The following is a 24,455-nucleotide window of genomic DNA, read 5'->3' on the forward strand; positions in this document are numbered from 1 at the left end:
ACTTGAAAGAAAATTAACAGGACAAGAATCTAATATCTACAAAGGTGCAAACATAATTTCTCTCTCCATAACTTTCTCCCTTTTATCAAAAAAATCATAGTAAAACTAATTTGTTTGTATTATATTTGGCCTGATTATTTACATAAATGTAGCAAGAATAGTGATTGACCATATAAATTCTTTTTAAGATTACTGTGCTGGAACCTTACAAGCAAGGTGCTAGGCTTAGTTTTTCCAAGCAATTCCTTAAAATTGGTCATATCTGAGTCTATGTAACTCTCTCAAATATGACATTCCAGTCAAAGCCTTGGCAATGTAGTTAATATTTCCTGTTGTATACTGTTATAAGAACAGGTTCTCACTGAATTCATGTAACTAACTAACTGTACTGTCAGGAAAAGAATATTTAAGAGTTCCCAAATTCTGAAGGGATCAGGTAGGAAAAGATGAATATTTCATCTTTGTTTACAACTAGTGTAAGTGACAGATGCTTAAGAGAAAAATTTCCTTAAATACGGAAAAGTAAAAATTAGGGGATTAGCATATGAAGTCATAAAGATTATAATCATCCTCTAAAAGACTTCATTCAGGAAAAGCAGAACATTAGGGAACCAGCATAAAAAAATCATATGAATTATAGTCATCCTCATTTGTTCATTCAGTCTCCTGTAATTCTTGTTGATCTTGGGTTAGAGGCTTTATGAATCAATCAATTTTCCATTAAAGCTTTGTAAGTTTTTACCTAGTTCAGTGTTATGATCTTAAAGTTCTCAGAAATCTGCATTCTAATTATTTGCGGCGGCGGGGGGCACTTTTCCACGATTCTTCTTGAAGATGAAGCATTTTTATAGGAATATTTTTGCGAAGCATCAGAGTAAAACTAACTCTCTACGGTGACAAAAGAAATGTCCGTTTTTAGAGGTCCAATAAGAGCTCATTATAATAGAATGGACAAGGGAATTTGTTAAGTTCTATGACACGCATTTTAAGATAATAACTAGAATTATGAATGGTGCATGTGTGTGTGTGCTAAGTTTCTTCAGCTGTGTCCGATGCTTTGTGATCCTATGGACTGTAGCCCACCAGGCTCCTCTGTCCATGGGATTCTCCAGGCAAGGATACTGAGGTGAGTTACTGTGTCCTCCTCCAGGGAATCTTCCCAACCGAGGGTTAGAACCTGTGTCTCTTATGTCTCCTGCACTGGCAGGCAAGTTCTTTATCACTAGTACCACCTGGGAATGGTGACTGGTAATAATACACCAGATATATCAGATTTCGAGGAATGTTATATTTATGAAGCATTTATAACACATACCTATACAGATGCAATATAAAGAAGGCTTAGTATTATTTACTTGACAATGCTTCCCATGTAATTTCCCAAATAAGTCCAATTAGTTTAATATCTCCCTTTTTATAAACAGAGAGAACAGATCCTCTGAGATGCTCCAGGGGCCCTCCAAAAAAATCCCAAAGTTAGTTTAAGGTCAAAAAGACTTCAATTATAGCTTGATTTGGGGGAAGTTTTTCAAAAATATCAAAAATTTTGGACGTGACTAAATTGGATCACAGATCATCGTAAAATAATATTTAACTATTCATTTAACTAAAGTGACAAAAAGATTTCAAAGGTTAGAGCATTGTTACTGGGGCAAAGGAGGAAACTGCCTTCCATTTTTTAAAAGCAAGAGATAAAATTCCTATGTGAAAAATGTCTTCCCTTATCCCAGAAGGAAAGTAATATTCTTATCTTCCTTCTTCCTTGTTAGGCAATCTGCTCGGAGTGGTACCCGCATGAGAGCTTTCCCCTTTGGGGCTTCCTGATTCCGTTTAAAATGAGCTTTAGTTTTATAGTATGCTTGGGAATCTAATGACTTCCCTGGTGGTTCAGACGGTAAAGCGTCTGCCTACAATGCAGGAGATCCGGTCCAATCCCTGGGTGGGGAAGATCTTCTGGAGAAGGAAATGGCAACCCACTCCAGTACGCTTGCCAGGAAAATCCCATGGGAGAAGCCTGGTAGGCTACAGTCCATGGGGTCGCAAAGAGTCGGACACGACTGAGCGACTTTATTTACTTACTTCTGGAAATCTAATGGCAACTGAAACACTAAACACTGCAAAGAGGACCTGGGCTCTGGACTGACCATCTAGGTACCAATTCACTCCTCACTAGAGGTAGTTAACTAACTTTTAAATCCTGTAAAATAAGGATAAGATACCTCATATGGTTGTTACTGTATTCTGGCATACACTATAATGACATCGGCATTTAATTCTAATAAGAAGGTATAGGACTCTACGTATTCTGTAGATTTTCAGGCCCAATGACCTCTACATTACTGCTTTACATTCGAGTTTGCCCTTTTTTGATGCCCGTTCGCATCTCTGTTCTTACTTTCAGACCTTTATTTTCCAATTCTAAACTATAGTATGTTCCAATTTCATCCCATTTGTATTTTGAAGTTCCACCCTTCGTATTTTGTATACACTATCTCATTCCTTAATAAAAGCAAATTAAGAAACAACTTAAACATTTTTCACAAACTGAAACGTGCAGATTGCAGACACCAAATCACCGGAACACACCTCTTCGACCAGAGCGCTGCCGGGAGTTGTAGTCTGACGCACTGGCACGTACCTCCCCGCCTCTCCAGTTTGAAAAGCCCGAGAAAGGGCTGGTGGGCGGGGCGTTGAGGTTGAGGCGCGCTCGAAGCCCCGCCCCCGTCCTTTCCGTTCCGTGTTCGCTCTGGAGGGGCGCGCCCGGCCGCGGAAGGGGCGTGGCTTTTTTCTGGGGCGGTGCTGCCGAGGCCGGCGTGCGCGGGGAGGTCCTGGTGCCCCTCCGAGAGGGCGGCGGGAGCGCGGGGCGGGCCTGGCGGGAGGGTAGCGACCCGGCAGGCGGGGCGGGGGCGGGCTGGCTCTGGCTCCTTCTTCCTCCGCATGTGGCTGGCGGCCGCAGAGCAGTTCAGTTCGCGCACTCCCAGCTACCCGCGTCCCCTTCGGGCTCTCCTCGTGTCTCCGGAGCCATGGCGTTTGCCGAGACCAACCCGGCGGCATCCTCCTTGCCCAACGGCGACTGCGGCCGCCCCAGGGCGCGGCCTGGAGGGAACCGGGTGACGGTGGTGCTCGGCGCGCAGTGGGGCGACGAAGGCAAGGGGAAGGTGGTGGATTTGCTGGCGCAGGACGCCGACATCGTGTGCCGCTGCCAGGTGAGGCGGCAGGGCTCTGACGGGAAGCCGGCCCCTGAGCTCGGGCCCAAGACTCGCATCCACCGTCCGAAATAAGGTGTCACCTTGAGGTTCTTTCCTCTTACTACGAGCTGCGGCGACGTGGAGAAATGGCGGGAGGTCGGAGACCCCTGACCTGGGTCTCGGGCTGAGGGCTCGTGATGGCTCAGGAGGAAAATGCGGCTTGACTCGGGGAGCCTTTGAGATGCGCGATGCCTGGGGAGTTGCAGTGTTCCGTCTGAGGACCAGTGCTCAAACCCAGGATGGGCCGGGGTGGAGATGGGAGACCGTTCGAGTTTGAGGAGCTACAGCCCGAGGCCTGATGGCGACTCCGGGCAGAGACCCTAGGGGGCCGCAAAATCGTCCCCGTCATCACCCATCCTCCCAGGGGATATCAAGTGGGCCGAAACGCCCAAAAATCCAGACTCGCCACTCCCCCACCTGCAGGCCCGAGCTTCCGAGCTTTGCCTCCTCGGGTCCACTTTGTTGACATGAGAACCCACCTCTGGGCTTTAGGCCGGTTTAATGGCCCCGTCTGTTACTGGGTACCCGGTATACTAAGGAAGGTTAATTTTACTTCTTGGTCCTAAAGGTAGGAATCCCAGCTCTTTTACGAGTGAGGAAAGTGAAAGGACACACGTGTCAAATCTAGTATTTAGAAATATTTGTATTGTTAACGCTCACACCTAGAGTGAACTTTCGGGAAATAGAATGGTAATATACTTCCTACCGGGAGACACGTGGTTTTCAGTGTAAGCCGCCTTCCTATTTGTCGTTTGCTTTGAAGCAGCCTAGAGGCTAGGCCTTTCTAAAGGCTCATAGGTAACTGTTACGAATTTCAAAATTCGAAATAGTTGAGCAATAAGCCCTTTCAGAACGAATGGTAATGTAATGTCTGAAGTTAACTGCTGTTTAGGTTGCAAGAATGTTTCTTCTTCATCAACTGTGTACATCACAATATAATAATGCTGTGTGCATTCTAACAAGTTCATAGGCCTGCTTGATTAGAGGTGTTCTACCTAAACCTGAGTACCATTTTGGCAGGCAGAAAAAAGTAATCATAGGTACATAAAAAGTTAAATGGGAAAAATCTTGTTTTTTGCATGAGGAAATCCATCCTGCCTGTTTCTGGGTTAAGATAGCTGTTGCACCAGTTGCTTCTTAGTATTACCACTTCTTAGTATTACCAGCACCCCTTCTCTTCCAGTCTTCTATTCTCCCACCTCTCTGGCTACACACACAGGTTACTTCATGACACTCCTGAAGGTGTTGCCTCACACTGCTGTAGGAGCTGCTCCAGAAGACTGACCATCACCTTCCTTTTCTCTTAAGATTCTATATTGCTGTGCTGTGGCAAAGTCTGGGAATACCTAACTCTTTCTGGGCAGGAGGAGAGGTTGAGACCCATTTATCTACTTCACTGTCATTTCTGATATCTTTCTTATACAGAAATGGTTGTGGTTTAGTTGCTAAGTCCTGTCCGACTGTTACGAACCCATGGACTGTAGCCCACTAGGCTCCTTTGTCCATGGGATTCTCCAGGCAAGAATACTCCAGTGGGTTGCCATTTCCTTCTCCAGGGGATCTTCCCAACCCAAGAATCGAACCCAGGTCTCCTGCATTGCAGGCAAATTCTTTTATACAGAAATAGCTAACATAAATAACAGAATAAATATAGGTTGTAAGTAGTTTTGGGGGATGTAACCATTTTGTGTTTATTCTAAAACAGCCTCAATTTTAATAATCACTTTGAAAAGAAGTAGAACTCGCTTGTTGGTTGGAGAGGGTATTACCATGTTACTGTAAAAAGTAGTCTTGAAGGAAGTCATAGGCTGATCTGATCTGATGCCCTTGAAAAGTCTGGAGAGAAGTGATTGAGAAGGAGCCAAGTTTGGCTTTAGAATGTTAGCTGAAGATAGAGGAGAAACATATGAGCAGACTTGTTAAGCAGACTTGACTCACCTGTAAAATTTTGACTTAACTACCTTCCTTATATAATTTTAAAAATTTATATTCTTCTAGTGTTTAAGAACCCAAAGGATTCTTATGTCTTGTTAATGCCAGTAGATAATGAATAGATTTAAGAATATTCGTTGTGATTCACTTTGGTAACTGTATTATTTGGTCAGTCCCAGTAAGCTGACATCTCTTAGTGAAGTTCTCTTGACTTATAAAATTGATAGTTATGGACTGTTGAAATTCTTAAGAAGTATGTATAGAGAGCTGGGAAAGGTCAACTTTTGGAAGGACATTTTGGACTAGGCTTGCTCTGTTTGATGATTTGAGTTTTGTGTATTATTGAAAATAATATGCACTTTTTAGAGTTTAATCAGTCTATTTTGTCACATTCATGCCATAAACTCAAAATTCTATAGTGTTTCTCCAGAAGTGGTGTACTCATAATGTGTCTCTAATGGAATCATAAAATAAGGAATTTCTCCCAATAAAAATACAGTTTTTTAAAAGAAAAACTGACATTGCATTTAACTATTTATTTTAAATATAAAATGTCTTTTTGGAAAGAATAGGTGCAAAGCTTGTGGCATTTTCATCATCATTTTAGATTTGGGATTTATAGGAAGCTATAACTTGTCAGATACTTAAACTTCAGATCCTTAAATAAGTGTGTAGGACTTGCATGGAAGGATGACTTAATTCAATAGGTCTTGTAAGAAAAAGAGAAGAAGTAGTATAGGACCAGTTTCTGGCATAGTTCATTCATCTAACAATCTCATAATAAATATCTATAGGGGACCACTTAGCCTCAGAGTTAGCTGACAAAGGCAGGGCTTGTGCTCACAAGGTGTTTATAGTCTGGTGGATAACTGTTACTTAGAAAAGTATTGCCAGGGTGGGGATGGAGAAGGGTGTTAGTGTGGGTTTTTCAAAAGGTTAAAATATGGAAATAGGAAGGCCCCTTCCTGGCAACACAAAGATAGTTTTATTAGAAGGTCTATTACTGTCCCCTCACCGCAATTCCCTCAAAGTAAATTAGGCTCTATTTTCTTTATTTCATCGAATAGAAATTACAGAGATTTTGACTATCGTACTTTATATCAGGCCTGAAGCATAGGCTTGTTTATTGTTCTGGTGAAAGTAAAGCTTGGTAGTCTTGTCTATGACAGGTATGAGGTTAGTTGCCTGTGATGGGGTAGCTAGAACAGTATTTCCTTTCTTTGTGTTTTTCCTCAGGGTTTTAATGTTAATATAAAGAGGAAATACTAAGTAAAATTAATTATAAAGGGAAAGTATGTCCTGTCACATGCTGTTTGTAAAGTTGGCCATAAAACTAAGCACAGTGAAAAAAATGTTTGTAGCTAGATTCGGGTATCTGTTGAAGGGTCTGAAACCAGTTATTAGCAAGTGATAAAGAAATGCAAAAGATGTACCAGCAGCAACTGAGACTTTCTCCTTGAAATACTCAGAAAGGTTGAGAGATAATTTAAAAGAAAATAACTTTCGTGTTTTTTTAATGCCTTGACCTTATACAGCTAAAATTATCTTCTAAATCACCTCCCATAATTTTGAAGCTGTTGGAGAATTAGCATTTAAGGTAAGCCATTCTTCCAGTTTTATAACAATTGCTGTTTCTTTGTTTATATCAGGATTGTTTTCTATATATAGTGTTTTCCAAGATTGTACATAAGTGATTACCACTGTGTGTTGTACTTGGTTAAATTTTACTTTCTTGGATTATTGTGCTTTCCCTAATAGAATGCTTTCCAGGTGGCGCTAGTGGCAGGAACCCACCAGCCAATGCAGAGTCGGACACAACTGAAGTGATTTAGTACTATTAGAATGTAGGTTTCTCAGAAAGAGGACTCATTCCCTTTTTGTTTTCTTCCCTAGCACCCAGTACTACATGAGGCAGTGTGTGCTTAGTCGCTCAGTTGTGTCCGACTCTTTGCGGCCCCATGGATTGTAGCCCGCTAGGCTCCTCTCTCCATGAGATTCTCCAGGCAAGAATACTGGAGTGAGTTGCCATGCCCTCCTCCAGGGGATCCTTTGCAAGCCTGGGATTGAACCTAGGTCTCCTGCATTGCAGGCAGATTCTTTACAATCAGCCACTAGGGAAGCCATATGAGGCAGAGAGGAAGTAAATACTCAACAAATATATATTGGGTGACCTGGATCACCCTTAGAAATTTCTTTGAATTCCGTAGTTTAGCCCTTTCCTGTATTATCTTAATACGTGCTCAGTCACTTCAGTCGTGTCTGACTGTGACCCTATGAGCAGTAGCCCACAAGGCTCCTCTGTTCATGGGATTCTCCAGGCAAGGATACTGGAGTGGGTTGCCATGCCCTCCTCTAAAGGATCTTCCCCACCCAGGGATTGAACCCACATCTCCTGTGTCTCCTGCATTGCAGGCGAATTCTTTGCCACTGAGCCACTGGGGAAGCCTTATTATTTTTAATATATTCCTGGGCAATTTAATTGACCATTGATGTGAGCTTAATGTGGAATCCCCAGCGTTCCTTGGATTAACATTTGTTACATAGTATTTTTAGCTGGTATTATTTTTTTGTGTTGTACTATTATGTTCAAAGGCTTTACTCCTTTGATAATTTTTGTGCATTTCCTCAACAAATTTCAGTTGACTGCCATGTGTTCCTAGTAAATAGTTTTTCTTTGCTGAGGGCAGTAGATCTCAAAGTTTGGTCGATGAGGATGTCCCAAGTTGTTCACTGTTTAAGCTTACTGTATTAGAATAGATAATATGTCACTATCTTTATTTTTGAGGCATAAATTTTTAAATTATATGAAATTATCTTCAGTAGTCTGACCAATATTATTATGTTTCTTTAATTTTGGTGAGAAAGGGTGGATTAGTTTGGTAGTTTTAAGTATCTTTAGGAAAAATTGTTGCCTAGAACAAATCTAGAGTGAACTTGTAAATTGATAATATACTTAATAGCTTACTTAACAGTAATTGGATACAAATCTACATATGTTTTGGGGACTAAGTCAGTGTTGACACCAAAGATTAATGTGGATTAGCTACATAACAGTAAGTGAAGATTGGTGATGTTAGAGTACTTTTTATCAGTGGAAAAAGGGATGTTGAGGTATTCAGTATTGTCTGGGGAAAGCATTTGAAAAGAACAGTAAAGTGTGTATACACAGGGAACACAATGTTTTGTAATAACCTATAAGGGGAAAGAATCTGAAGAAAAAGTATATGTGTGTATAACGAATCACTTCACCGTCTACCTGAAACTAACACAACATTGTAAATCAACTATGTGGTGTTGTTCAATTGCTAAGTTGTGTCCAACTCTTTGTGATCCCATGAACTGTAGCATGCCAGGCTTCCCTGTCCTTCACTATCTCCAGGAGTTTGCTCAAACTCATGTCCATTGAGTCAATGATGCCATCCAACCATCTCATCTTCTGTCACCCCCTACTCCTTGTGCCCTCAATCTTTCCCAGTATCAGGGTCTTTTCCAATGAATCAGCTCTTAGCCTCAGGTGGCCAAAGTATTGGAGTGTTAGCTTCAGCATCAGTCCTTCCAGTGAATATTCAGGGTTGAAGATTCCAGCTTGTGATTCATCCAGCCCAGCATTTTGCATGATGTACTCTGCATAGAAGTTAAATAAACTGGGTGACAGTATACCGCCTTGATGTACTCCTTTCCCAATTTTGAACCAGTCCACTGTTCCATGTCCATTTCTAACTGTTGCTTCTTGACTTGCATACAGATTTCTCAGGTGGCAGGTAAGGTGGTCTGGTATTCCATCTCTTTAAGAATTTTCCACAGTTAGTTGTATGCTTCAGTTAAAAAAAACAAAAAGGACAGTTAATAGAGGACAGTTCCCATGGCTACTCTGGCTCCAAGATGGAATGGTTCTTTACATTGAACCAACTTTTAATTATATTTAATTCAATGTAATAAAATTCCTTTTTAAAAAATAGGAGGTCCCATGACATTTTTTAAAATGGGACTTTTGTCTGTATTATGTTTTGAAAACCCGTTTAAAGGAAGGGTTTTATTCATGAGAGAAAATTTTTTTGACTTGAAATCTGCAGTTCAGTGTCAGTGTTTTAAGAAAATATCTCCATAAATGTTTTAATGACTAGAGGAGTTTTTATCTGGCATTTATAAAGAGCTGCATAACATTGGTTTATGCATTTTTTGGTTGCATGTCTGATCCTCCTATCTATGACTGGTCATCTCTGACCCTTGTTAAGTGTGTATATTAGAGCACACACATGCACCTAGAATCTGGAGCTTCTTAATCAGGAATCTGAGATCCTCCAAGTCTATTCCTCTTTCCATTTTCCTCATGAGTTGTTTTATAATGTAATTTAAGGTACAAAATACAAGGTACCTGAGATTTTTGTCTTCCATGTGATACTTAGCTGTGTGTGAAACTGGAAGGTAAATGTAATACTGTAAGGTAAAGCAGATATCTTAAGCCTTTAAGAGATAACTTAGCAGTGCACTTGGATGTCTTTGCTAAAAACAAATTCAGATACCCTGTATATGTTTTCCTATCTAGCGTGTCTGGTTACTGTTGAATAGTTTAATTTGATCAGCTTACTGCTGGTAACTTAAACCTGCTCTACTTTGGAATCACAAACTAATTGCAGTTATTTGAGTTTTTATAAAAGAACAGTCATCCTTGTTTATAATTCCTTTATTGCTGTGGATTGCTGTGTTTTAGTTTTGGCAAATAGTGAAATCAACAACGGGACACAGGCCGGAACAGTCTTTACCAAGAAAAACAGCACAGGTAATACAGCACCAACTCAGAAAGACTGTTAGGTTTCTGAGGAGCTTGAAGACTAGATATGAAGTGGGAACCCTTTTTTGGTTGCTAGAATAGTTCAAAGGCATGGATCTGAGGCATTGCTGCTCTCTGCTGCAATCCATAGTGTTTATTCTGACTTTCTTTTGATTGATGTTCATTTGGAGCTCTATGATTACAGTATAGTATTCATGTATTCAGAGGAACAAGGACAAAGAGAAGACACAGACTATTTTGGAGGCCAAACTAAGTGGCCTGAGTAATGCCTCTGGGCTATGTGCATGAAATTGTTAGCCCTTAGCACTCTTGCTATTAGATAGAAAAGAGACCCTATTGTTTCAGGTTTGTAACTGACTGTTTCCATCTCCTCTCACAGCAGAAACTCACTTAGTTGGAGTGATTTTGGAAAGAGGAAGACTTAGAAGCAAACTAAGTCAAGACTCAGGAGTCACTTTTGCAGACTAGTGTCATTTCATTCAAGGCTAAAAAATTTTTTTTTCTTTTCCTTTCTTCTTTTCTTTCCTGTCCTGGACCTTCTTAGAAACGAACATATAACAGCATTTCCTGATCCAAACTTTTATTCTAGAGTTGGGCTTGATAGCCTCTGGTTCTGAGGAACTATGGAAAGAAAATTTAAAACACTTGTCTTCTGACTTTCTTAAGTTTAAAATCAAATTGGGAAAAAAGTATACATGAAAACAGTATAAAAGAGCTAAATATTTTTATTTTGAAATATACGATCTAAAACCCCAAGAAACAAACCAACCAGTGGAGCTCCACAGTGGCTTCATAGTGTGGCAAGTCTCTGAGGAAAATCATAAGTCTATAATGCCTTTTATGATATTTAAGAGAACAGTTACAAAACAACTAAATAATATTATATTACCCTGTTTTAGAGGTTTTAGTACCATGTTTTAGAGGTTTATTCTTGACGACATAGATACTAAAATTTAGAAATTAGTTTTTAATTGAAGAATAGTTGATTTACAGTATTAGTTTTAGGTGTACATAAGTTAATCTTATATTCAGTTAGTGCAGGATGTGAATTTAGAGAATGGGCTGTATACATACTATCTTGCAGTGACTTTGCTTTGTAAATAATTTGGATTCTTTACAAACAATGGAAAAGAGACTGTCTTAAGCAAAATGGAGCTATGTTTAAAGGAAGACCTATGTAGCTAAACCTTGGAGTGGCCTGGCCTTAGGCAGCTCCTTGGATCTCAGCAGGCAGGACTGGCCACCTTTCTCTTCAGGATACTCTGTTAGGTGATAGGCATCTCTTAACTCTCACAATCAAATTCCCGAGAGAAGCTTGATTGGCTCAGGCCTGGATCAGGTTTCCTCCTCTGGATCAATTACTGTGGCCAGAGGGGATGATTACACACTATGATTTATGACGTAAATGATAAGGGGGAGGGGAGGCAGAGGGACTCAATGTACTGAAGGTATAACTGACCTTCAGTTCATCTCACATGGGAAGATAAGAAATGAGGAAACAATTCAAGGTTATTCTCATTTGTAAGTTGTTTTCTAATACATTGTAGACCTTTGTTGCTTTTCTGGAGGGAAATGTTTGGTGTTAAATCGGTTTTTATTGTTTTAACTATAATTAAAGAGACTTAGCTGTGCTGGTTTTTAAACCCTAAATATATATACAAGAAACTTTGCTCTTCATCTTGGAGAACATAGAATTTTAGTTCTGCTCTCCCCCACCTCCATCATAATATTCTAATTTATTCCAGTGAAGTACAGTTTTTTTTTTTGTCATTAAGAAGCTTGTTTAATATTTACATTCAATCTTAATGTAAGAATAATGGTCAAAGAAAATCAGTAAAATAAACACCAAATTAGAGGATGTTTTTGTGATTCTGGTGAGTGCTGAGTGGATGATTGGATTTTTTTCCTTTTACATATTCTTCACTTTAATATTGTTAATTTCCTTTTGTTTTGAAGAGGTGGTAGAATGGCTTTATTTTCAAAGAATTGTAGAGTTTTACTTTTCTAAAATTATCATTGTTGTTGTTACTAACTCTTGTCCAACTGTTTTTGACCCTAAGCACACCAGGTTTCCCTGTCCTCCACTATCTCCCGGGGTTTGCTCAAGTTCATGTCCATTGAATCGGTGGTGCTGTCTAACCATCTCATTAATTAGTCCATATCAAATAAGTACTAACAGTGTCTAGAGCTTTATTGATCACTGTAGGGGAAGCAAAGAAGTATTGAGCCCTTGTATTTAAAGAGTTTATATTCATCATCTTATATCCCCACTGAATTTTACATTTGTTCTTGTTATATAATGTAAGAAAAATATATAAGGCATTATAAACTTATGTTTTTCCTCAAAGAGACTTGCCACCAATATGCAGCCACTTTTGAGCCCCACTCATTTGTTTAATGGTGTTTTAGATGGTATATTTCAAAATTAAAAATGTTCAAAAGTGAAGACATCTGAGATTCATTAAGAAATATTTTCTCGATTGATATAGTTGATCTGCAAAACAGCATTAATTACTGTTCCACAGCTCCTTGTTTCTATAACAATTGAACATATTCTGTTTTTTTACTTAAGTAGTATAAAATATACAGCTGTGATATTTAGAAGTATTTAAATGCTGCATGAATGAGTGGGATCATAAGTGTTATGGGAATTTAGCAAAGCAACAAGAGGTAGTTACATATAACTATTAATATAAACATGTGGTTAATGTTGTATCTGGAAGGATACTTTTCCAAATTTGCTTTGAGGCATCTGTTAAAAGTAGAATGAGAGATATATTTATCTTCCATCATTTATCTGGCCTTCCCAGCACTAGTTAGGAGAAACATGAAACATAATTAAACATATATGTCCTTGCTACTTATCTAGGTACATACTACAGAGAGTTGCCCATGTGAGAAGCTGTTCCATCGCAAATGTGGGAGTCTGTAGTTCAGAGTACAGTTGGCCCTCCATATCCATGGGTTCTGTATCCAAGGAGTCAACCAACTGTCAATCAAAGATAAATTGGAAAAAAAAAAAAAATCCAGAAAGTTCCAAAAAGCAAAACTTGAATTTGCTATGCTGGCCACTGTTTACATAGCATTTATGTTGTATTGGGTATTATAAGTAATCTGGAGATGATTTAAAGTATCCCTGAGGGTTTGCATAAGTTATATGCAAATGTTACACTATACAAGGGATTTAAACACTTGTGGATTTTGGTGTCCCTGGGGGTCCTGGCACCAATCTCCTGTGGATACAGAAGGATACAGATACTATATCTGCCCTGGTAATGTGATCATGGGTGTTGGTGGTTGGGTGAGACTGGCAATGGTAGTTCTATTGAAACCTGTTTGTTTTACTGTCTGCTGCTGACGTGTGACCCCTCCTTGGACCTGTGTTTCAGAACAATTTCCTCAGCTCCCAAGAAGAGTTTTGTATATTCCATACAATTTATGGGCTTCCCTGGTGGCTCAGATGGTAAAGAATCTGCCTGCAATGTGGGAGACCTGGGTTTGATACCTGGATTGGGAAGATCCCCTGGAGGAGGGCATGGCAGTCCACTCCAGTATTCTTGCCTGGAGAATCCACATGGACAGAGGAACTACAGTCCATGGGGTTGCAAAGAGTCAGACACGACTGAGCGACTAAGCACATTGCACACAAAATTTATACATATTGTAGGTTGGCATCCAAACTGGTAATTGAAATTTGAAGCTTCATCTGAGGCTTTTTGTGAAATGACCCTATACTAAAAGTTTTATCGTATATAGATTTGTCAAAAAATGCCTTGAGTAGCCCCATCTCATTTCACCTCAGGACTCTTCGGTACAGCAAGTGTTTCAAGATTAGAAGCTTTTACACCCCAACCCTCTTAGGGCACTAGTGACGAACTAACTAATACACACATTTTCTCCCTTAACTCCTCAGCAGGATAATTTAGGGTTATTCTTGGATATATTTAACCATATTTTCCTACTCAATCAATTTAAGTGGGATTTAAACCATATAGTAATCCTTAATAAGGCATTGGTTATTGAACAATCTTGGTTAATGTTTGAATGAGCAAGCTGTTCATGAAAGTGTGATTTCAAGCCTTTTGCAGCTAAACTTTTCCAGCTGAACCACCTGAACCACCACGTGTGTAAACTTGGAAGAGCTCAAAGAATTAAACCAGTATATCGCCCTAAAGTCATTTATCACCAGTCACAATGATATGTCTCAAACAAACGTATCAGCTGCTATCTTTCCATCATTACGTCCTGTCTTAGTAAGATATTATCTAAGAGAGTAGTAGGCTTTGTTATACACAAGAACAACTGAGTTAAAAATTATTTCTCCAAATGACTATATTAGTATATCTTTAAAAACAACTGTGTAAAAAAAAAAAAATGTAAAGAGACTTACTTTAAAAGTCTACATCAAAATTACAAAGTAGTTTGTTTTATATTAAGCAAATGATGAATTAAAAAGAAAACTGGTTCTGCTTAAATAATAACACTTTATTGATTGTTTCAAAGTCACCAGTACTTTATAACAGTTTAATATGAATTCATTAAATTTAGTGTTTTATAACAATTTAGAGTGAATAGTTATAATAACAAATTAACATTTTCCTAAGATTTGAAGAAATTTTTTTTTTTTACATTGAAGAAATTTTAATGAGTTTTCATACTCTGAAAATATTTTTCCTGAAACTTGGGGGAAGTTTCCTAAATCACAAAAAGTTGTGATAAAAAGGCTAATACTGATATGAGGGATAGAATGATAGAAAAGCCATAAAAACCAAGTAAGAATTGTCCCGTGGGTTGTTTAAGAAAGACTAAGATCAATATGTTCTTTTTTTTTTCCAGTATATTCTTTAGTTTATGTAATATATGTTTTAGGATTCTGTCAGAGTTGGTGATAAACTTGCCAAGGGTAAAATAATAATAAAGTATGTACCAGGAAGTATATTGCAACATTGTTAATAAAGACAAAAGGTTGGAAATAACCCAAATGCCTTTCTGTGGGACCAGTTTAATAAGTTTATGTGTCCTTATAAAAAAAAATACAGTGCAGCTGTTGAAAGGATGAGGTTTTTCTCTTTGCAAGGTTATAGAATGAGCTTCAAGTTTGTTAAGTAGAAAAGCAATTTGCCCAGGTCTATATCTTTGCTACTGTTTGCATAGGTGGAATATGCAAATATGTGTGTGTATATGCAGAATTACTTAGGGAAGGACACAAAAAGCTGGTGGTAACCGCAGCCTTGTAGCAGGGAAGGGGAGAGCAGAGTATGAGAAAGACTTCCCTTTTTACTGTGTGTCCTTCGGTGCCTTTTGTATCCATATGCAGGTGTTGCCTACAAATAAGTAAATAGTAAAAAAAAAAAAAAAAAAATTCACCTGTTCCTTGGATGGTGTCAAGTGAAGGAGGTATTGCTTAAATCCCTGCTTCTGTCTTCCTGGGTCTTGTCGCCTACCTGTTACTGGTAGACTACAGGCTACCACTGCCAAGTCTTTTTTTTTCTTTTAAACATACATGACATAACTCTAGTCTTTAAGCAAGGAATTCTTTGTACAGTGCAAAACACTGTAAATAAGTATTTGCTTTGTTGAAGATTTTTTTTGCAGGACCTATCTTTCTGGCATTTTTGTGAGTTCATGATGACGGTAAAAGTACGTAATTTTGATAGCCTTGTGATCAAGTTAAACCAGTCATGTCCTGCAAAGATGTTAAACTTTTTATTTTTTTCAGATATATTCCTAGTTTGTTGTTTATTTTTAAATTATTGTTAGTGTTCTGTAGACATTTAAACATAATCAAATTGATTTGTGTCTTTTCCTCATGCTTTTTAAACTTAGAAATTAGAAAAATTGTCTGGTCACTTAATACTGTCTCATTTGTACCTGATTTTTATAATTCAGTTTCACATTTTGTTTCATAGAGTAGAAGTTTCACCATGGATTTGTACTATGATGCTCAGCTTTAGATTTTCCTTGACCCAGTGTATTACTTTAGCCAGAGACAAGCAGATTCAAGGAATTGGTCACTAACCAAGCTCACAAGGCTGATTTTAAAATTTAAAAATTAGTCTTCAGAATAGCTAATAGTTAAGGGAATTGCTTGGGAGATATCCTAGTTGATAAATCCATATAAGAATAATAATTTAAGGTCACAGAGTTGCCTGTCACACTTTTAGGACAATGAGAATTGTGTGAATATTTCTATCAAGTTAGGATAGATTACTTTTTCAATTTTAAGGATATTTTAAAGATCAGTGTCATGGATAGTTAAGTAGATTGCTACATGTTCCACATAGTGCCAGAAACAGAATAACAAGCTAATTGTTCCCTGTACTTTTTTCATTTTTTTCTCTCTTTTTAAGATGGGATATGTCTTCCAGAAATCTGAATCCCCCAATTTCTAGATCCCGTTAGGAATAATCACTAAAGTAGGGAGAGGAGAGAGGATGACCAGACTGTTGGGAGCCTCAAGAGAACAAGTATTCGTGGCCAATACTGGGGTTGCCTCAAGGAACGTCATTGTAGATCATTAATTCACTTTGGAAGGAGTTATATTGCTTGCCATATTCATTGTTAGGTTTAGTTTTCCCAATCTTGTGTTTCAGGGAGGAAATAATGCTGGCCATACAGTTGTTGTAGATTCTGTGGAGTATGACTTTCACCTTTTACCCAGTGGAATAATTAACCCGAATGTTACTGCATTCATTGGTAAGTATGTAAACTGAACTTAGGGATTTTCTTCCCCCAGTTGATAATAGTGTTTATTTTTCATTCAACTTATTTAATCTCTAATCAAATGATTTATTGATTGCTTATTAATCCTGACAATGGTACCTCCTGGAGTATACCTGACTTTGACTGTTTAACACATCTTTTAGCCTTAATACTTTTTGGAATGATTACTTTGCATTTATTTCTTATTGGCATTCTTAACTGTGTAGCGAAGTGTTGGATCATCAAATCAGGTTTCCAAGCACTATGAAGCATAGTAAGAAAAGCGAGAAGTCTATGTTTCATGGATGGATTCTGAATGCTTGTAACATAAGATGCAATCTGACATTTTCTCTTCTAGTCTTTTATTTTTAAAAATGCTAATCACTACCCAGTAAATTGATTTTATGGCCACTAATTGGTTTGAGTTCCCAAGTTGAAACACTGTGATCAGGTTCAGTTTGCCTAAAACTATATAACTGGTTCCTTTCAAAATAACAGTTTCACTTCATTTCAAAGAAATTTCAAAGTTTATTGAGTGTAGTTTTAAGTGTTTTATATTATGTGTATTATGTTCTATTATGTATTTACATTTTACTACTATTTAAGACTTGGAGTCATTTCTATGGCAACTCTCTGGTAAATTAGAATGTTCTACTAATCAAAGTATATCACTCTTCTACTATTCTAGATAAGGGTTATTGTAAATGTCTTTGTTTAAATATCATGTATTACAAATATAGATGTTTAAAGTTGGGATTTGTTTATTTGTGTGTATGTGTTTTTTTTTTTTTTTTTAAGGAAATGGTGTGGTGATTCATCTACCTGGATTGTTTGAGGAAGCAGAAAAAAATGTTCAAAAAGGAAAAGGTATGAAAGAATGAGTCTGCTTTGTCTGGTAACCAGCTATTTGTTTTTGTTTTTTTTTTTTGGAAGAGTGGGTAAAGTTTTAAAGGGACTCTCATTCCAGAAAAAACTTCACATTTTTATCTTCTACTTTAAAATTGCAGGTTATTGTAGGACATAATTTTTATGTCATAATTTTTATTTAATAAATTTTTATTAAATTTTATTCATTATAATCAGTGTTCTGAACAAAAGACAAGCATAGCAAGTTCATTGTGTAAGTCTTGATTTTTTTACACATTGGTTGTCTGCAAACCTTATCTTTAGGTAGCTAGAATTACTACATGTTGGTGGCACGACTCTAGAAGTTCCCAAGCTCATTTTGTCACTTGTGCTTGCTAGCATCCTCTTCTGCACAAACCAAAATTAGCTTAAGGCAGTTTCAGGAAGCCACTGTAGCCCATTTTGTACACCATTAGCCTCATTTCCTAGAGGATCTGGAAGTCCCTTGGTTACTACAACACAGGACAAAAGAGGGTTGTTTAGATCCCTCCCTCCAAGTGAAGGAAATGCTTCTTTGCAGTGTATCCACTTCCAGGTTTAAAAAAAAAACAGACTTGATTTCCTGCCTTCTCTAATCTTTTCTGGAATTTTGGAAGTCTATTTACATTCAATTTGGCTGCCTTTCTAGGGTTTGAGGGGACTGTGACAATACAAATAAAACATAATTGAGAAAAATCATTAGTGTAATTTCCCCTTAACTCATATTTAATGTACTAAGTCCTATTAAATTTTTAAAGTTTATCTTTCATGCATAAAAGTAGCAGTCCATCCATCCTTAAGTGTTCCTGACAACTAAATCTGACTTAAGAGAATCCTGTCTTGCTTCTGTCTCTGTAGTCTTCCCTGAAATTTTACCTGTTTCTTGTGTCTGCTTTCTTTAATTGGTCAGGTTGAGGTTCCCATGTTCCTCTCCGTTGTTCTTTATCCCCCTTACAGTTTTGCCCTACTCTTTTTCCTTCTGCCCTGCCTAACCCAGCTGACTCCACCTTACTGAATTTCTTTGTAATATTTACTTTATAATAATGCCTAAGCTAACATTAGAATACATATGTGTTTACATGTCAACAACTATGGGGGGGGCTTAATGTCTTCTTTATAAGGAATATTTTTAAAACAAATCTTTGAATATTGTCAAAAGTAATTTTTTAATATTCAAGTACTAATTTTGAAAATTAGTATCTGGTGGCTTATCCTTAGAATACATATAACCCAAGGTTCTGTCTTTAAAGAAAAATATTTAAATTCATTTATTTATTCATTCAACAGTGATTTTCTTTGAACATTTATTGGATGCCAGACCCAATGCTATGAAAACTCATGACCTCTACTCTCAAGCATTCCCACTTAAATGGGAAGATACGTAGATCTTCTTATAATTCAGTGCAATAAGTGCAGTAATTGATAGTACTTTGGAAGAATAGTGAGAGCATTTTATTATTTTGTTTAATCACATTTTTTGTAATTGTCTTGGGAAAGGGCACCATTCCCAAAATTAACTCCCTTTTCTCAAAATTCTCCCCATGCTCTGCTCCTCACTCCCCACTGCTGACAAAATAATATTTTGTACCATTTGTGTTTTTGGATGCTTAAAAGTATTTTATGTGGCTATGGCTGGCTTGAATTTGGAGCAGCTTAGAGCAAAACATTTAGAAAGATAGAATTTGTAAATGAGTTTATATAATGATAGATGAGAAAATTCTTGTTAAACATATTTCCTATGCAGAAGAAAAGATACTAAAATGATTACTTCAGTGAAAAACACTTTTAAACATTGTATTTCTAAGGAAATTAAGATTTAAAAATTATTATACAAATGTTCAATTAAGCCTGTCTATTCTTCCTTTCCTTCTAGGTCTGGAAGGCTGGGAGAAAAGGCTTATCATATCTGACAGAGCTCATATTGGTAAGGGGGATATAGTGCATTTATATATAACCATGTTTTTATCAGAAATATGAAAGCGTTTAATAGATGATTTGATCTTTAATTTTATTGAAAACTAAGTAGGATGAATTGTAACAATTGAGTTCAAGTACATGAAATATTATTAATTTTTTTCTTCTGTTTCTGATAAGGACTAGGTTAAGATTACCTATTTCTAAAGAATTAGCCAATCAAATGAATAAGCAGTATTTCAAGAGGCTTTGCTACTTCTCTTTGAAAATAAGCCATGTTAAAATACAAAGAGCATTTATTTGCACATATTATTAACCTATTTATATCTTTATATTTATGGCTTGTTTATTGTCAACAAGTATATTGGGACCTTGCTTTTTATTCATTGTGATAATGTTCCTTTTAATTGGAGTATTTAAACTTTACTTTTAGTATAGTTAATTAGTGGTATGGTTGAATTTATATTTACTCTTTGTTTTCTATTTGTTCTTTGTCTTTTTTCTTCTCTCCTGATTTCTCTGGGATTTGATTTTTTTTTAATATTATCTCCACTATTAGCTTATGAGGAAGAGAAGAGGGAGATGATCAACATAACCCCCAAATTTCTAGAGTCTAAAACATGCAGAGAATATCTCAGTAAATTGAGCTTTATAGAATTGTAGGGTAGGGTATTCCAAAATTACTGTCTTAAGGGCTCATTTGTAAAAATATGATAGATTGCAATAAATAGGAATGAATGATCAGGTATATTTTCATAATAACATACCAGTTAAGATTGTATTTGTCATAAAGAAGCTAGGCTGAAGGGATTTGTAACTTAAGTAATTTAAAACAAAATACATTTTGCTTTCCTACATTACTTTTGATTCATTAACAGCTGATTTTGTTTCTTCTCCCTCAGTATTTGATTTTCATCAAGCAGCTGATGGTATCCAGGAACAACAGAGACAAGAACAAGCAGGAAAAAAGTATGTTGTGTTTTTTGTGGGTTTTTGTGGGTGGATGTGTGTGTGCAGTTTTAAGCATATCTAGTGTTTTTTTGTTTCAATTCTAGGCCAGAAGTTTAAGAAAAATAGCTATTAGACTATCCTGTTTAGATTTCAGAGAAAATCAGTAAGATCATGAAAATAAACATAAAGAAAATAGCATAAACAGAAAACACTCATAGTAACTTAATTCTTTGTGGTCAACTGACCATTAAGAACTGGATCTTTCTTTTCTAACTCAGAGCTTGTTTTGATCTATTTTTAAGTTTGGGTACCACAAAAAAGGGCATTGGCCCAGTTTATTCTTCCAAAGCTGCTCGGAGTGGACTCAGGATGTGCGATCTTGTTTCTGACTTTGATGGCTTCTCTGAGAGGTAACTATCTTGTATTTTGAAATGGAAAGAGCAAATGGATTTTTAGAATTTTTAAAACTCAATATGCAAATTGATAAAAATCTGTATTCTAGTTGATTCGTGGTGGTTGGCTTTTTCGTTTCTTATGAAATACTAAAGTTATTTTTTATTACATTTGAATTGGTCCTTAATTTGAGATTAACTTCATGAAAATAACATGATGTCGATATCATATGAGTACCCCCAGAAAGACAAAGCCAAAATTATATTTAAGGATTGGGATTTAGAATGCTTTACTGAGATATAGACATGTTTCTGGGGGGATGTGACAGTGCTATGGTGGGGTCTCCATATCCTAGGGTCTTGATCCTCAGATTTTCAAGTTCAAAGACACTGTTGTGTCCTTTTCACCTAGAAATAATTAGGTTATCAGATACTTGTGAAATAACGTGTATCAAGCTCAGCTTGAAAAATAAGAATGCCACCTTGACATTTAATCACTGTAGATGGGAAACCTAGTAATCATCAGAAAACTATATGGTGACTCAGTGATGAGTTAGTTGGTTTCATCTAATAAGAGCATCAAAGATCACTTGCTATATCCATTTCCAGTCAGCAGTTTGTCTGCATTGTTAGGGCACCTCTAGTGAGAATATTGGAGACCAGTTGCTAATGTCTGTCGCTGACTCTCCTAAAAGCATAATTTTAGACCATTCCCTTTTATCTTTCATAGAGTATAATATAATTAATTCAGATTTAAGTCTTGCAGTTGCAGATTTGAGTCATTTCTTGCTCCTCCTGCCCCTCACACACATCACCTTAATTATATTGTTGATATTCCTATCAGTAAAAAATATTTTGAATGTATCATTTATTCATATGACTGACCTTAATTAGATTCTGTTTCTCAGAGTGTAACTTCATTTTGGGGATTGTTATTAAGACCATTTAACTCTAGAAATCATTTGAATAGAATGAAATTATTCAGAATATTTTAAAACAGAGCTAAGGTCTTGATTTATCTGTTTTTTCTCAGGTTCAAAGTTCTGGCTAACCAGTACAAATCTATATACCCTACTTTGGAAATAGACATTGAAGGTGAATTACAAAAACTCAAGGTAATGCTTTCTGACATTTATAATGTTCTTCTTAAAACTTGTTTGCCAAAATAGCATCTAGATCTTTCATTCATTCAGTCTTGTATTAGGAACTGAAAAACAAGATTGAAGAACATGTGGTTAATAAGTGCCACACAGATATGTGTAAAGTATTATAGGTAAGAACTAGTAAAGTGAGTTTGTATTTTTAAGTCTAAAAGTATACAGGCCTAAAAGGATGTGGCATGTTTGAGTAACTTTACATGATGTGGCTTTAACAAAACATCCAGTGGGGACCAGGGAGCAAGAACAAAGTACTTGAAAAGGAGCCTGACAGGCTACAGTGAATGAGGTAACAAAAAGTTAGACAAGTAGGAACTAAATCATAAGTCTTGTGTTGATCTTATATGTAGTAATAGGAAGGTTAGCTACTCAATAATTTTGAGCAGAAAAAAAGGACTAACTTTGTATTATATAAAAATCACTCATAAGCATTTGGAGGATAGATCAACTAAGGGACAAGTGAGAGATGATAACTTTTAAAGCTAACCAGCACATTTAGGACTGATACCCCAAAGGGTCAGTTTCTTTAGCACTGTGCTCTTTAGAAAGAAGGTGATTGACCAAAGGTTAGGACCACAGTTGGTGCCTAAGTTAGTCAGTAATCAAGTTGCCTATCCTTTCCACCCTTCCATTCCTCCAAAATCTTTGGAGTTTCCAGCTGCTTCCTTTGTGTCTGACTATTACTCTTTCTTTCCTGTGAATAAGTATGACATCAGCTCCAGAACTGAATAGGAATTTACATACCTTATATGTCATTTTAGAATTGTAGCTGACCTTAGGTCTGCCTACTCACTGAATTTCTTTTGAAAAAGTGACCTTCAAGGGACAGTGTGAATGTTAGTTACTTGGATTTCAGCATATTGATTGTTGCTTAGAATGGACTGCCACTTTGTTTTCATTCTGTCATGCAACAAGTATTTTAAATTTATTAGTAGCAACTTGAAAATATTTACATGCTAATAAAAGGTGTATCTTTTCAATTCTATTTTATACATATTCCATATAAATGTAAAGTAGATGAATAATAATGACCAGAATTAGGTAAGAAGATTTTTAATAGGTGATGAACAGTATTCCCCCATTATCCTTGGTTTTGCTTTTTGTGGTTTCAGTTTCCTATGGTCAGCTGCGAAACAACTCTCAAGTTTTAAACTTGAGACTTTCTGAGTAGTGTGATGAAACCTCTTGCTGTCCTGCTCCATCCTGCCCAAGACATCAGTCATCCCTTTGTCCAGTGCGTCCTGCCTGTTAGTCGCTCACTGGCCATTTCACTTGCCAGATTGACTGTCCTGGTATCACAGTGCTTATATTCAAGTGACCCTTTTAACTTACTGATGGCCCCAAGGTACAAGAGCAATGATGCTGGCAATTTGGATACACCAAAGAGAAACCATACAGTGAAAGTTCTTGACTTAATAAGGAAAGAGAAAAATATGCTGTGGTTGCTAAGGCCTACAGTAAGAATAAGTCTTCTATCCATGAAATTGTAAAGAAGGAAAAAGAAATTTGTGCTAGTTTTGCTGTTGCAAAAGTGTAGCAGTGTGTTACATAATTTTTATTATAGTATAATGTCATAAGTGTTCTATTTAATTATTGGTTATTGTTGTTCATCTCTTGCTGTGCCTCATTTAAAAATTAAATATTATCATAGGTATGTATGGATAGTAGAAAACACAGTGTATGTGGAATTTGGTATTGTCTGTGGTTTCAGGCATCCCCTGGGGGTCTTGGAACATATTCCCTTAGGATATGTGGGGGTACTGTTGTATGTTGAACCAGGACTTTAAGGAACATGATGAATGGTACAGTCATTTCAGGCATTAAAAAAAAAGGACTAAAACAGGAAGAAGCATGAGACTGGGGACTAGAGCCAGAGGGGGACTATATGTCCATCAATACATATAACATACTCAGTGAGTCATGAGTGGATCTTGGAATTTCCATACTGGTCTGGCTAAACATTTAAACATGGTTGAAACTAGATTTTATTGCAGTTATACTATAGGCCTTGGGGGAACTCTTGTTTATATTTTTAATTGAATTTCTAGAATTAAGCAGTATTATTAATACTTTAAACATGTTTTGAGAAAGTTTTATCATGTTTATGTGAGTTAGTATTTGATATTACTAGTAATACTGCTAAGATATTTTACTGTAATGGAATACAGTGGGAAAAGAATATTAGTAATCAATTATTGACGTTTGCTTGGCAATGTCACTGGTGGCCTTCACAACATTTTGAGAAAGACTTTAATGCACTTATGGTTATATGGACTCTTTAAGTGCTGCTTTTTTAATACCTACAAAATATAAAAGCACAATATTCAGTTCTTTTTATTTTCCTAAAAACTGGTATATGAAGTATGAGTACTGGGCAGTTCAGAAGATTGTTATCATTATTTGCAGTGAGGTTGAAGTAGAACCTTTGAATTTCATTGTATCTCTACTTCTCTTCAAATAGTGTCTCTTTTCTGGTTCTGGA

The 24,455-nt window shown here is 36.8% G+C and overlaps 1 protein-coding gene across 1 annotated transcript in view; it reads left to right on the forward strand.

The window, feature by feature from the left end:
- Positions 1-2,893: 2,893 nt before the first annotated feature.
- Positions 2,894-24,455, forward strand: part of ADSS2 (adenylosuccinate synthase 2) — a 32,988-nt gene continuing 11,426 nt past the window's right edge. The window contains exons 1-7 of the mRNA XM_061160220.1: positions 2,894-3,206; positions 16,566-16,668; positions 17,473-17,541; positions 19,433-19,483; positions 20,376-20,442; positions 20,727-20,834; positions 21,850-21,931. Coding sequence (XP_061016203.1) covers positions 3,024-3,206; positions 16,566-16,668; positions 17,473-17,541; positions 19,433-19,483; positions 20,376-20,442; positions 20,727-20,834; positions 21,850-21,931 — 663 coding nt within the window. The 5' untranslated portion in view covers positions 2,894-3,023. The remainder of the gene's footprint in view (positions 3,207-16,565; positions 16,669-17,472; positions 17,542-19,432; positions 19,484-20,375; positions 20,443-20,726; positions 20,835-21,849; positions 21,932-24,455) is intronic.

This window comes from Dama dama, chromosome 14, assembly GCF_033118175.1.
Source record: "Dama dama isolate Ldn47 chromosome 14, ASM3311817v1, whole genome shotgun sequence".
NCBI classification, from domain to species: domain Eukaryota; kingdom Metazoa; phylum Chordata; class Mammalia; order Artiodactyla; family Cervidae; genus Dama; species Dama dama.